This window comes from Corvus moneduloides, chromosome Z, assembly GCF_009650955.1.
Source record: "Corvus moneduloides isolate bCorMon1 chromosome Z, bCorMon1.pri, whole genome shotgun sequence".
NCBI lineage: Eukaryota > Metazoa > Chordata > Aves > Passeriformes > Corvidae > Corvus > Corvus moneduloides.
Window position 1 is genome coordinate 69182499 of NC_045511.1, and position 15014 is coordinate 69197512.

The window sequence follows — 15014 nt, forward strand, 5'->3', positions numbered from 1 at the left end:
TGTTGAAGTTGGATGGAAAAAAAGAAAGTCATCATCTTCTGTCATAATGATAACAACAGTATTATCACGGATTATTCCCTGAAAATTTCACAAAGGAACACAGTATTTATCACTATTGTGCTGTTGCATATGCCAAACCCAATGTTGCAGAGCATATGGGCAACATCTTAAGTATAGACATATAAAAATACACATTGGGGGTAGGCTTTCATATCACATGAAATATCACAAAATGAAGACACACATGAAGACAGTTATATTAGCCCTTGCCTTGAAGAGTTTTATTGCCTGAAAAAAACCAAACATACAGAGGTGAGGAAAAGAAATGCTACTCTCTGGGTGTGACAACTCAAGCTATTTTTGACTTCGCAGCTTTTGCCTAGGCATCAAAGAAGTGGGAAGAGATGAAGAACATAGAAGGTTTTGTGGATCCTTTGGAGAGGTAATCACACACATAAAAAAGAAACAAACAAAAAACTCCCACAAATAAAAAGGAAAAAAAGATATCAATGAAAAACAGATAACATACACATTGACAATAAAAAAGAACCAGCTAAAACAGATTATGAAGAAATACTGTTAGGCATAAACCAAAAGAAGTGGCAAGAATTTTGGAAGTGAGAGACTAGACCTCTTAAAGGAAAAATCACAGACATCCACATTAGTGGTGAGAGGACTTTGGAAAACTGATTACAGACAGAAAAACACACTCAAAGATACTATAATGTCTTAAGATACTTTCAATGTAATTTACTCTCACAAGCCATGTTGGATGTTTATGAAACAAATTCAACATAGTGTATGAGAAACCAAATTGTGACTGAGACCTTTAGAGTTATTCTATAAAAATATGTCTTTACATAAAAAGCCTGCCGATGGACTTTTATGTTGGGAAAGAGGAGATAATTACACATTATTCTTACTAACAAAGCAACAGCTGACTCATGTACTCACTACTTGGATGTCTGCTTTGGTTTTATTTTTTTGACCAGGAATTAATCATCTAAAAATGTATGGTTTATTTTATGGATATATTTGTGGAAAACTATTACCTCTACAAGAACTGCTAACTTCAGACAATCCTCTTAATAATTGGAAATTTGGTCATTTCATCTTTAATGGAGAAGTAATGAAGAAATAAACCTATAAAAAGCAATAGTTTGTAATCACAAAAGAATAAATTGATTGACTGTAGGTGTCTAAATAAAATCAGCTTAAAAAAAAATCTCTGGTGTAAAAACATAAAGAAAAACAAAATCAGAATGTCAATGTGAATTTTACATACAATCTCTGAGAACTTTGTAAATGACAAAACAAATTCCTTTGCCCTGTAGAGATTCTCTGCCATGGTCCTTTACTAAAAAAATAACAAAGCCAAAGTTAAGGCTCAGTTTTTTGTGAATTAGTTTTCGTATGGGATTTACTAAAGCTCTCAGTGAAGTTGCTTATTCCCCTGGGCTACAAGGACAACTTCACTGTAGCTGTTGGTAACAATTTCTGTGCTGAAGAATACCTGGAAGTATTTCCTGAGCAGATGAAAATCTTTAAAAACTGAGAAACAGATTAGGGGAGAAGAAAGTTTCCTGATTCTATATCAGTCAGGTGTCCAGTTGCCTGCTGTTTGCACCTAAAGATGTTTCCCTGCTTCTTCCCTTGGTAGATATGTAGACTGGATGGTAAAAGAGCATCCTGGTGATGTTCTATGGACCTACACAACTGAAATGCTGACTCTGGCTTGTACAGAAGGATGACTTAAACTCCCTGCTATGCATTGATAGATACAGGTAATTCAGGGGATCATAGGGATCAAAATATGCTTTAATAGACTAATTTTTTCCTGACTTATGGATGCTTATTAAGAAATTACTCAGTATGTTGTTCTTTCTGGTCAGTATTGTAAGGACACACAAGCAGTACAGGGCAGACGGACAGAAACAAGGAAGGAAGAAGGGAAGAAAAGAAGGAAAGTAAGGACTTTGTGAAAGACGTGTACATCCTCAGCAGTTCTATCTGTGTAGATAGAGTTTTCAATCAACTTTACCCATTCTTATTTGTTTGGCCTCAGTCATCAACTAAATCAGCTTCAAACTTCTTCAGTCTTCATCAGACATTTTAAATAAAAAGCTTCCATAACACCATGGACTGTTGTCCTCAAAAATGTGCAAAGTTTCTGCAAGGCTACAAATTTAATTGCATGCTTTCATAGCCCAAATAGAGACTCATGAGCAGAGACTTGCCTTAAGTTTACGCCGGGCATTGAATTCTTGAAGTTTCTTTTGTGCGTTGTCCATATGTGCAAAGTTTATTGCCTTCCCTGTGACCCATGGGTGCTGCAATGCCTGTAGAGTGGTGAGGCGTTTCTTGGGGTCTAAAACAATCAACTTTTTAACCTGCATCGCAAGCAAGAAATACAAAAGACTGTCAACCTTATTCTTCATTCAAATTTACCTAGTTTTGCATTTGGGGGCTCTGGTCTTGGTTTGGGGAGCATCTTAGGTCACACATTCTAAGAAACCAACAAGAATTTTCATTTGTGTCTTTGCAAGTATTTTGCTTCTGGCATTTCTTGGTCCTCCATAAATAACATCTGATTAAGACAGCCACTAAGGGGGAAGAGAGAAAAGAAAGAATCAACTGGTTACCAACCAGTGCAGATGACCTGTATCTATCATGTCTGAATTGTCACGAAAGCCCTAGGAGATTCTCAAATCTCTGAGCAGTATCTCTACTTTTGGATTTGGACAAGTTTTAAACTGGATTAGAAGGTTTAAATTATAGTGTATGGAGCTGATGCAGACTTGTACCACACAGTCCCTGTCAGGTACATCACAAAGGAAATGTTTCTTTCAGTCACATGTACACATGAAAAAAAGCACTGTACAAGTGTTTCTGTCCTAGCCCACCCCGAAACTAATGCTGCTTACACCATTCCTTCTGTCACCAAAGCCAGCAAACCTGCACTTCTACAAACATGATAGTAGTAGATTTTGGGAAAAAGGCACTGCAAACATACCCCTGGGACTGGAGATGGTCCTGCTGAGTACAAAGTGTGTCCAGTCAAGCAACATTCCATGGGTTTTATTGTATCTCTGGACAAGTGGTGTTTTAAAAAAAGAAGAAAGGTGAGGATGGAGTAACAGTACACAGGTGACACTCTGCAGAGCCAAACTTATCCAGCTCTCCTGACTGCAGAGCCTCTTGGTGCAGAGTGCAAGTGATGGCACAGGGCTCCACTGCTCCTATGTGCCCAAGGGTGAGGGAAAACATGCTTTAGGGTTCTCTGAAATTTCCCTACAGAGAGCTTTTAAAGAAACTTAGTGCCCTGACGTGGGTGCAGGATAACAGGCATTGTGGTGAATACTGGTTTTGTCTCCAAGGAAGAACTTGAGTTAAGCAAATCACTTCAACTGAACACCCCAGAACTGCCCACAGTATGGGTTTTGAGAGTCATGTTCGTCATCCTTATCTGCAACTTGCTATACAATGTTCAAACCTGAAACTTCGAGCCTTATTTTACTAAGACAGTATGGAGCAGTTTGGACAAGAGCTTTACCTGCAGACTGCTGTTTATATAGCAGTAAGTTATATTCTTTTGGCTTCAGAAAAACTTCATATCTCACAAAACAACAAAAAAGTACTTTGAACTTCTACAGTCCTTCCATTTGAAATATCCTGAAGTACTTCATTAACACAAATGACGTAATATTTTGTAGCACAGTTTGTATAAGTAATATGGAACAGAGCACTTGTGTTTTCAGTGCTAATGAAATAACTGAATTATGCAAGTTATTATTGACAGAAGTCAGACTCGAGCATACCTATCTTCGCAGATCAGTGTCTCCTGGATCCAAATTACTTTATCCAGCAATAAAAGAATACAGCGCAGACAGCATGCCAGCCCTTGCATTTTGCTAATGGACCATATTTAAAAGGAAACAGTCTTTTAAATGGACAGAAAAAGTGTGTCAGAAAAAGCAGGGCGATGAGGGGAGTTTCATTCCTTTTTATATTCTTCCCCAAAGTTCAGGCTTGAAAAGTGCACAAAAAGAAGGGCTTATTTCTATATTCCCCTGAAGGTGTTTGCCCAGAAAAGAGGAACAGTGAAACACTTCAGAGCTGGAAGGAAAGACAGGCATGCATGAACATTGTGACAGCTGCCAACAATCTGTGGCTTACTTCAGAGAAGAACCTGAATATCCATGATTCTGAGTGCAAAATTACAGCACTGGACTAACAGGGGATACTGACAGCACTACATAGCAAAGACAAGAGGAAACAATTATGAACAATTAATTAACCAATTATTCTGCCCCCACCTCAAAACGGACTCTTTGTCAGTGGCAGCAATATAAATACTCCAGTCTCATTTTTGCTTTACTTACTAAATCCTTGGCATTCAGAGACACATCATCCCACCAGGGGGACACAAAGTCGTATTCGCAGTTCAGGATTCTCTTAAACATATACTGATCTCCCCTTTCATCATAAAATGGTTCAAAGCCACAAAGTCTGCAAGGATAAAAAAAGAAATTAATTTATCAAAGTTTAATTAGTCTTGGGTTGTTAGAAACAGTTCATGGGAGTATTTTTCCCCACTTTGCATCCCGTAGATCACTTTGGGAAACTCATGAACTCCTAATTCTACAGAGCAGAAAGAAATGTGGTCATAAGTATTCTTAAGCACTGGGAAAGGCTTTTCTAATTGTTACTTTTGTATTTTCACAAGTGTTTAATTGGAACAAATAATACAGGATCATAGAACATTTATCAGAATCCCTGTAACTCTTGCCACAGGAATAGGAATTAGCTGAGGAAACCCATCTTACACATGAAGTTAGAAGTTTTTACATATCCAGTTAGGACTGATTTTTGGTCATGTTCATCCCTGTACATTTTTTCATCCTATCAGCCACAGTGTGTAAAAACCTTTGGTAGGTTTTCATGATCAGCCCTCATCTTTACTTAGGTAACCTACATGAAACCTAGAAATCTTGTGATCTTGCTAATGATTGCATTTATGAATATATTGAATAACACAGATACCAGCAGAAATCCACACTGCTGGCCCCAGGGAAAGCAGACTCATAGATGTGGTTTCCATTCATATAATGTCCGTTTTTATTGCTTCACTGCACTTTAATCATGCCTGCACACATAATCAGATTTTTTTAAGTGAATTTCCTATTCAGCCAGTATGTGATCTGAGCTTAACAGAAAGTCTATCTGCTGCTCTGCCTCCAGAAAATGCAACAAGCAATAAGATGATGAGAGGAAAACAACAGCAGATCATAAAGATCAAGACAGCAACAAATCTAGAAAAACCTTACATTTTAACTTGGTTTTGTATTTTTAAACACAATCAATGTGCTTGAAAAAGGAGGCTAAGGTTCAAGGAAGAAATGTGGGTTTGGGAGTGGTGTATAGCCGTGGGTGGAACAGCTGCATCACATTCCACTGCTGAAGAGGAGAAACACCTCATTGTAAGCACATTCTGGGCACATTATTTTTCCAAGTCTGGCAGAGATATATTAAAACACAAGGATCCAGCCTCCAAACCTCGTGCTTCAGTAGGTGGTGGCCAGCCAGAGACCCTCTGCTGCTCCCCTCCTGTTTGCTGCCACTCCCACCACCATTTCTGGGCTTGCAGCAGGTCCCTGCTGTCCCCATGGAACACCCCTGAGCAGGGCCCCTCACTGACTCAGCCCAAACTGCCTTTTGGAGCCGGGTAACCCATGACAGTAAGAACCTGCTTAAGCCTTGCTATGAATGTGTTGGAAGCCTCCTAAGTGAGCTCTCTGTTTCCACTGTAACTCACTACCATCACCTATTGTTTTCTTATTAACAGTTTCTATATATATGCCTCTACCTAAAAATATATTTCAGCAGACAGATTTGGGGGTTTTTTGCTACATGCCATAGTAGGTGAGTAAATCTAGAGGTGTGATTTCAAATTAGATTAATTAAATCAGTGCAAGACCTAGGGTAGCTGGTCTTGATTTCATTTTATTTTGAAATAACATCTTATTATGGTGATTCACTTTAAATTGATTTCCTAAAAATAAAGGAAAAGTCAATGCAAGCAGCTTAAAAACCAACTAAAAATGACCAGATTGTGTTTCGTGTCCTTTTAAGTAAGTTAGTAAAATAACACCTCTAACTAAATCCATGCAATCTCAACTACAGGCAAAGCCTCTGTATTTGTTGACCACTTTCTGCATCTCAAACATGCAGAAGGATTTCTAAGCTGCTTTGGGAATACAAAAGGACTGCTCCTATTGACTTTTAAAACCACAGATGTGGCTTCCCTAGAATTATGACAGTTCACCAATAGGTCTTAATATAATTTGCCTCAGGAAAAACTGTTCTGTCAAAATATGTGTCAAAGTTTCTTTTAATCAAATGGTAAATCCACTTTGATTAATGACAAGATACGGTTTTATGCAGATCCTCTGTAACATGGTTGTTGACTATTACATCCACTCCATTTTGGGGGGACATACAGAAATGGTTTTTTTTTACTCTATGGTAGTGGGTTTCATCTACCGAACTATGAGACTGAGTCATGCAACATTGTCCTCTGGGCTCCAGGATTAATGAATTAGTAATTTTACATGTACCTTTCTGGTCTCAGTTTCTAATCTATCAGACATATTCAGCCACAGAGTTTTACACACAATAGAAGAGTTCTAAATGTAGAATACTGTTAAAGCTAAATGGAAGAGACAGCCAGGTAGATTTTTGGCCTGGCTTGTTCCTGTAGATCAAGTTGGATTTCGAGGTGGGAGTGGGACAGGATTAGAAGGAGGAAGAATAGAAGAATATCTATACTGGATGCAGCCACATACACAGCAGGAACTCACACACTTATGTTTACACACATGCAGAGGTTTAATGTGGCTTGGGAGCATCTCCTGAACAGCTGGGAGGTTTTGAGAAGCTGCATATAGAAAATGCCACTCCAGATAGGAATTCAGGTAGGAATTGGTTGGAGTTTGGTTGGAGCTTGCCTACATTTGAAAACAAATTCTGCTCAAGAAAAGCTCTTAGTTTGAAGTACTACAACTTCATTAAGCCTTGAATAACTAGGAAAGGCCATAACTTAATCTAGGTGGGTCTATAAACGGACAACAAAAGTCACCTCTCCAGTCTAAGGGACCACTTTGCTGGCAAATTTCATATCTCTCTGTCATGAGTGGAAACCCTAGAAGTGACAAGAAATGAACACCTGGCAGGCAATATCTGAGATGTGATCTTCAACACAAGGTCTGGATCTTAAACCAGACCTTGACACGAAGATACACATATTTAAAAAGGAGCAGGTAACAAAATGGCAAGTAGGAATATTGTAGCCTATTATTTACAGGTACCCAAAAGGAGACATGTGAACTATTTAAGTCTTATGCGCAGAACAAAAGATGTTTCCTGACATTACCATCAGTTTTTATATATCCTTACATGGGCTTTTAGTACAAACATAGAGAATATAATTCTCTCTTTGCAAAAGACGAAAACAAAATAATTGTATTATTGCACACTGTACTTGCTGGACATAGTTAATCCTAGTAGGGGAGGGATAATGGTCCACATGTATAAAATCCTCCATATCTTTAAGGTACCTGTGTAAAATCTCATTTTATTCCCATAAAAGGCATCCTAGAAATATTGTATATAACTACACAAGCTGTCTTAGCATTGTCATTGCCAAGGGTCTAAATTAAGTCTCATAATTACTCTCCTGTAAAGAGGAGAGTCAATACGTCATATGCAATTTTCCCTTCTCAATAGTCTTCCTTAGAAAGATTCAATCAATTCAATAAAGTAATTACAATTCTTACCAATTAAATCATGACTAGCCACAATAAGACTTAGACACAAATACCTACTTTTAGACACAGCTGTTTGGAACTTTTGGTCTATACTCATTCACATTAATAGCATGATTCTGCACAGATCTTGCTGCTGTTCAGGAAGAAGTGTTGTATTTATCAAATATTTAAATTGCTTTGCCATGCTCCTCGAGGATTTGACTTACTTCAGTAAGTTTAGGAACAGAATAATTAAAGTTCAGGATCTTGTCTTTTCCAATGGCACAGCTCACGGTGTCATGGGTGCTAAAAAGTGAACCTCTCTGTAGCACTGTCTGCACTTACAGGATGTAGGTGATAATCCCCAGAGACCACATGTCCACCTCAGGGCCATAGGCACATCCCCGTAATATCTCTGGTGCTGCAGAGGACAAAACACTTGTCAGTAACATGAAAATTGAGTGACGAAATAACAGTCACAAAGTCAATTAAAGTCCATGCACAGTTGTATCTTTTATAAAAAGTTAGGACTGCCCCTTAATCTCTTAATTAGGCAAATGATTCCCTTCACTGACTATAAAACAAGAGAAGTCATGCCCAGGCAGACCCAGAATAAAATGAGAAGTGTATTTCGGTTTCAATTTGTTTTTTACATTTGCAAAAGGAACCACAGAAAGCTACAGCTGCACTGGAGCTACAATGTGACCAAGAAGGTGGCGCTTTAACTTCAGTATTTTACTTAGTGTTTTTATAAATACATCAGCGACAAAAAGAGGGCCAATGGAAATCTCCACCCTTTATTGGATGCAGAGACAAACACTGGAACTGAGGATGAGGAAGAGGCTGAGGTACTTAATGCCTTCTTTGCCTCAGACCTCAACAGTAAGGCCTGTTATCCTCAGGGAACCAGCCCCTGAGCTGGCAGACAGGGACAGAGAGCAGAACAGACCCTGTGCAATCCAAGAGGTGGGAGAGAGTGACCTGCTGAGCCACTTAGACACTCATAAGTCCACGGGACCAGATGGGATTCATCCAAGGGTGCTGAGAGAGCTGGTGGAGGAGCTTGCCAAGCTGCTCTGCATCATTGATCTTCAGTCCCATCTAACTGGGGAGGTCCCAGATGATTTGGAGGCTGGCTAATGTGATGTCCATCCACAAGAAGGGCTGGAAGATGGATGCAGGGAACTACAGGCCTGTGAGCCCGAACTCAGTGCCAGGGAATGTCACGGAGAAGATCATGAGTGCAATCACACAGCACATACAGGACAGGAGATCAGGTGCAGCCAGCAGGGGTTCAGGAATGGCAGGTCCTGCCTGAGCAACCTGATCTCCTTTTATGACCAGGTGGTCCACCTGGTGGATGAGGGAAGGGCTGTGGATGTTGTCTATGGGGACTTAAGTAAAGCCTTTAGCACTGTCTCCCACAGCATTCTCCTGGAGAAACTGGCCACTCATGGTTTGGACAGTGGTGGTGTCACTGGGTAAAAAACTGTCTGGACATCTGGACCCAGGGAGTGGTGGTGAATGGAGTTACATCCAGCTGGTGGCTGGGCACCAGAGGGGATCCCCAGGGCTCAGTGTTGGGGCCAGTCCTGTTTTACGTCTTTATTGTGATCTGGATGACGGGATCGAGGGCACCCTCAGTCAGTTTGCAGATGACACCAAGTCAGGCGGGGACTAGGAAAGCTGTACAGAGGGATGTGGACAGGCTGGATCCATGAGACAAGGACAATGCATGAGGTTCAACAAAATTAAATGCCAATCCTGCCTTGGGCCACAACAACCCCCTGCAGTTCTACAGGCTGGGGGCAGAGTGGCTGGAAAATGGCTCAGCAAGAAAGGACCTGGGTGTGCTGGTTGACAGTGGCTGTACATGAATCAGCTGTGCCCAGGTGACCAAGAAGGCCAAGGGCCTCCTGGCCTGTGTCAGCAAGACTGGGGCAGCAGGAGCAGGGCAATGACCCTCCCCCTGTGCTGGGCACCGGTGAGGTCACACCTCAAGTGCTGCGTCCAATTTGGGGCCCCTCACAACCTGGAGGCCCTTGAGGGGCTGGAGCATGTCCAGAGAAGGGCAATGAAACTGGTGAAGGTATAGAGAATAAGTCCTAAGAGGAGCAGCTGAGGGAGCTGGGAGTGTATAGGTTGGAGAAAAGGAAGCTCAGGGTGACTTTATCAGTCTCTACAACTACGTGGATGGAGGTTGTAGTGGGGTGAGGGTTGGCTTCCTCTCCCACGTAACAATGGTAGGTCAAGAGAAAATGGCTAAAGCTTCACTGGGGGAGGTTCAGGTTGGACATTAGGAAGAATTTTCTCACAGAAGGGGTGGTTAAGCATTGGAACAGGCTGCCCAGGGAGACGGTGGAGTCATCATCCCTGGAGGTGCTCAAGAAATGCCTGCACATGGCACTTAGTGCCATGGTTTAGTGGCTGGACTTAACGATCTTGGAGGTCTTTTCCAACCTTCATGATTCTATGATTCTATTCACTTGGCACTTTATTTAGGCTTTATTTTTGATATTCCATTTTAGTTGGAAGGAAAGACAGACCGTTTCAGGCAGCTGCTTTTGCTGTAGGGAGGAGCAGACAGAAAGGCCAGGCAGTTTTGGGGAACTCCAGCTCTGCAACAGTCAAGAGGTGTCAATGTCTGCCCAAGCAGCTTGACAGGCACAGCTTGAGGACCCTGGTCCCACTGGATCTGTGGTGCACATGGGATGACTGCCACGTTTCTGGAGCACAGTGGGCTGGCTGTACTTACATGCATCAATGCAATCTCTTCCCCTTCCCACATAACACTTGCAGAGCTATGAACAGAATGGTTTTTAGTATTTTTTAAGATTTCCAGAAGTTTGCTTTTGGTGAATAGATTTGTCTGACACACTGCTGTTAGTTTAGATGTTGCCTGTAACAGACTGATCATGAATCATTGCTTTGCACTGGCTTAATTTTTGTGCTACTCTCAGAAATCACTTGTTCTTCTTGTTAAGTTCACTGAAGACACAAGATTGCAGCAAACTAAGTTCTCTGTGATCATCTTTGTGCCTTCAGTCCTCTGCATCCATCTGCACATCCCAAGGACTGTAGATTGTCAAGTCTTGATGCCAAAGTATTCAGACTCCAGTGTGTGTTTTTGTTGCTGTGTCCTTTCTGGAGAAGCTGCTGATAGATGGGTGGGCAGGATGTGGGAGCTGGCAGCCCAGAACCATCAATTATTCATAGTTTAATTTGGCATTTAAACAGTATTTCTCCTGGGTTTCCTCCAATTCTGGGAAGTAATGCTTGAATACTTTCCGGGCACCAGGAATTCTGCATGGTCAGTTAACTTGAGTTGTAAATCAAGGATTGCTATAGGCACATGACTATAGGCACAAAGCTCCTTTCTTCCTTTCTCTGCAGAGATATTCAGCCTCAATCCTTCCCACCAAATCAACATAACTCTGAGGGCTCTTCTATGGGAATAAGCCTTATCCTGTTTTTATTGTATACAAAGTTGGGCATAAAAAGGGCTAAGCTCTAACTATGGATGTGTGTCATTGCCAGTATCACTGTCCCAAGAGAAGACAATCAGAATATTAATAGCTAATATGTGAAATACAGTTTTGTGAAATGAACTGGACTGGAACTAGGTGCTGCTCTAAAGCAGATTTGGCACCTGCGTGTGCTTTGCAGGCAATGTCATAGAAGGTAATAGACAATGACAATGTCACCTGAATTGCATTACCAGCTGTTCTACGAGGTAACAGAGTGATCTCATGGTCTTCTCCAGTGTCCTCTTTCCTTTGACTCTGAAGTTATAAAAGCAAAAGTAAGTAACAAAACAACATACCACAGTACCCTGGAGTTCCACAAACTGTCTTCATGGTCACATGATCTTCCACAATCTTGGAAAGTCCAAAGTCAGCTGTTAAGATGGTTTGGGAATATTAATGTTCTTACTCCCTGTAATTATGTGGTTTTTATGTTGTTTATGCAATTAAATAAACATTTATACATTAAATGAATGGTATTGACATTTCGAGAAGTAAGCATTGATTTAAAGAATCTACCCAGACTGCAATCCAGAAGCAAAATTTGCCGTACAAATGAGTATTCCTGGCTCTTGTTTGACAGAAATGTAGCTTGTATTTTACTCTAAAAACTGCGCAAAGCCAGTACAGTGGGAGGCCTAAAGGCATACAAGCAGAAATCCAGAAATGTATTTTAGGTATATATGCAGTTTCCACTCTGTGAGTAATCCAATAAAATTATCAGAAAAATTTCAGGTTGCTTTTTTGGACAAGGGTCAGAGTATGTAGTCTCTGCAAGACAAAATCCCAGCAGTGTTTTGATAGAAAGGTGCATAAAGATGGTGTCAGAAGAAGTATTGATCATCCTTTCTGGAGTGTTTCCACCCTGAATTACTATTCAGAAAGCAAGGGCTTCATGACAATACACACAGTACTTGCATGACTCCTTTTTAAAAGTCATAAAAATGGAAGTGTTCACAACTCTTTTTTTCACCAAGAATAAACTGAGCTTATTCAAATTCCAGTTTAGGTAATGACAATCACCCTTGCCTTAAAAATGTAAAATAAAAGTATTTGATTTTGTTTTGTTAGATTGAACATAAAAGAGAATGTTTTGACTCAAGATCAGGATAAAAATAGGTCACTTGTTCCTAAACGACTATCCTTTACGTATTATTATTTATCTAATTAAAAATACAGTTTACTTTTATAGACACAGCCACTCATTGTAAACTGGATTTCAATTTAAATAAGGCAATGACCTTACCAGGAAGATGAAGGATTGTGGCATTTAGGAAATACTTCAAAAGGCCTACACACTGTGGACGTCAAACCAAAACCACTGGTGCTGCATTAAATTATCAAGTTTAGAGCTTATTGTCAAAGATAAGAACTAGGATAAGACATAAATTAAGATATCATCACCCTGAGAGCCAAGACATTCCTAGAAATTTATACTAAATTGCTTGAGGCCAGTTCATGGAAATTTGGCTCCAGAAATCCATGATGACCACCAGCCTGATGAACATGGAAACACTCACTCCTAAGGGAGTGGTGTTTCCAAACTGGTGATATATGGCTCAAAAGAGTTGCACAGACACTCCTTGTTGCTCAGGCAAAAACTAGGCGTGTCCAGAACTTTTGGAGGTCATACCATTTGGAAGTGTCTGCCATCTCCAACAGAACTGGCACAATACATTCCTGATCAGGAGAGCCTTGTCCTTCCTCACCCCCTCTGTGATGCTGACCGTGCTTCAGAGAGCTTCCCTGTGCTCTTTGCAAAGATCTCTCTGTGTGCCTCAAATCTGCCTTCAAAACAGAAGTCAGCCTTGCTCAGTTTGCTTTCTACCACTTATCTGTACATTTTTATTTTCACGCCAATATATCTTTCCGCTTAAGGTACTAGTTCAACAGAAAAAAAGGGGCATAGAAGTGGTGCACAGAACTTTATGCTGTTCTCATGATCCTTCTCGTTCTCAGTGGTTTATTCTCTGCCACGTTTTGCATGATTTTGGCTATAAATTCTCTAAGCAAGCATCTAGTTTTGCATTGGTTTTGAAACTACTATGTACAGCTGTGCCGCTGAAGTAACATGCTGTTCATTAAGCACTGGCTTCAAACAGGGTGATCGTGAGATGCATGTACTCCAAACATCAGTTAGCACATATTACTGATGCAGGGAAACACATATTTAATGCTGCTCACCAATTTTTAATGGTGCATCCGGTGCTGGTGTTGCATAGAGTAGATTTTCTGGCTTCAAGTCCCGATGCACAATCCCATTTGCATGCAGGTACTAAAAAAAGAGAAAGACAAAGCATGTAAGTGAGAACGGTCAAGCATGAGTTGACATCTTTCTAATTCTCTATAGTAGCAGATTAACATTTGCTCTGTGTGACACAGAGTTGCTTCATCAATTTTCAGCAGCTCTTTTTTCTGCAAACTTGCTCAGCATAGGATCCTTGAATTCATACTGTAATCTGAATATGAAAATAAAATTTGGGAAGGTGGAGATCATATTCATTTGGGAACAAAAATCATCTCAGAAAGCATCCTTGAATTTTAAATACAGCAGTAGTTCCTAAGAAGCAATCTAATAAATGTTGAGATGCGGAAGTCCAGCTCAGAGGAAGATAGTTTCTGTACATTATAACATTCTGAGAGATAGAAAAATGGTCACATAACTATTAAACAATTTAATAGACATATTTGAGTCGAAAGGATGCAGTAGGTGTCCTGGCTCAGCTACAAAATGCTCAGAGTCCACTGGTGCAGACTTCTTACAAGTTTTAAAACCACTCAATTACAAAGTCCCAAAAATCCATCTGTCTTGCCAAAGCACAGGCAGTACATGTGAATTCACTTACCATTGAATTCCTGCCTTGCACTAATGGAAAGAAAAATTTCTAGAACACGTGGCTGCCACTTACACTGCTATGGACAGAAATATTAAAAAAATATGTAATATACAATATACTGATAGACAAAAAAGGATACACTAGTGAAATAATTTCTGTATTTCTTGTTGATAAAATGTTCACACAAAGCTCTGAAATCTTAGAAGAGAAATGCTTAAGGGTAGAATCACATTACCTTACTCGAAAGTCTCATACTCTACATTTTAGTAGCATCTCCTCAGCTGTGCTTCCACTACCAAAAAAACCCAGTCTGTGTGCATATTGATGCAGGAAATGACAAATGGTTGAATATTCACCTAGACAACACAGCTATAATGTGCACTTGAGTTAGCATCTGAGGTGAATTCTTGACTGTGTATCTCATTGGAATTTTAGTTTGTATGAATTGGCAGTGATTAAATAACATTAAGGAAGAATAATTGCTCTGCCCTTGGGCATTGTTTTAGTGACACTCTGTGCTTTTCACCTGTGTGTTTCTCATAGTGCAATAACTGTTTTTTATTGACTTCCTCTGCAATCCTAAAGTCACAGGATTTGTCATGATGTGGCTTTTGGAGATCAGCCAAAGACTCTCACTTTTCTTCACAGTGGAAATATGTGTTTGTTCCAGCTGTTTTCTACAGCGAGATAACTAATCAATTATCCAATATAAAAACAGCCAACAACATCTGGAAACTGATGGATTGTACCCTGCTACATCCTTTAATGCAGCCACATCTGCATGGCTGCAAACAATCATGTCCACCCTGCATCAAAATATATCTTCATCTGCCAGTGAAGGCATAACT

At 40.2% G+C, this 15014-nt stretch overlaps 1 protein-coding gene across 1 annotated transcript in view; it reads right to left on the minus strand.

Moving 5' to 3' along the window:
• CAMK4 (calcium/calmodulin dependent protein kinase IV) overlaps nt 1-15014 on the minus strand; it is a 146979-nt gene that overhangs the window by 8189 nt on the left and 123776 nt on the right. Inside the window, exons 6-10 of the mRNA XM_032095631.1 lie at nt 13514-13604; nt 11629-11703; nt 8151-8226; nt 4383-4509; nt 2238-2390 (exon numbers count right to left, since the gene is read on the minus strand). Coding sequence (XP_031951522.1) covers nt 2238-2390; nt 4383-4509; nt 8151-8226; nt 11629-11703; nt 13514-13604 — 522 coding nt within the window. The remainder of the gene's footprint in view (nt 1-2237; nt 2391-4382; nt 4510-8150; nt 8227-11628; nt 11704-13513; nt 13605-15014) is intronic.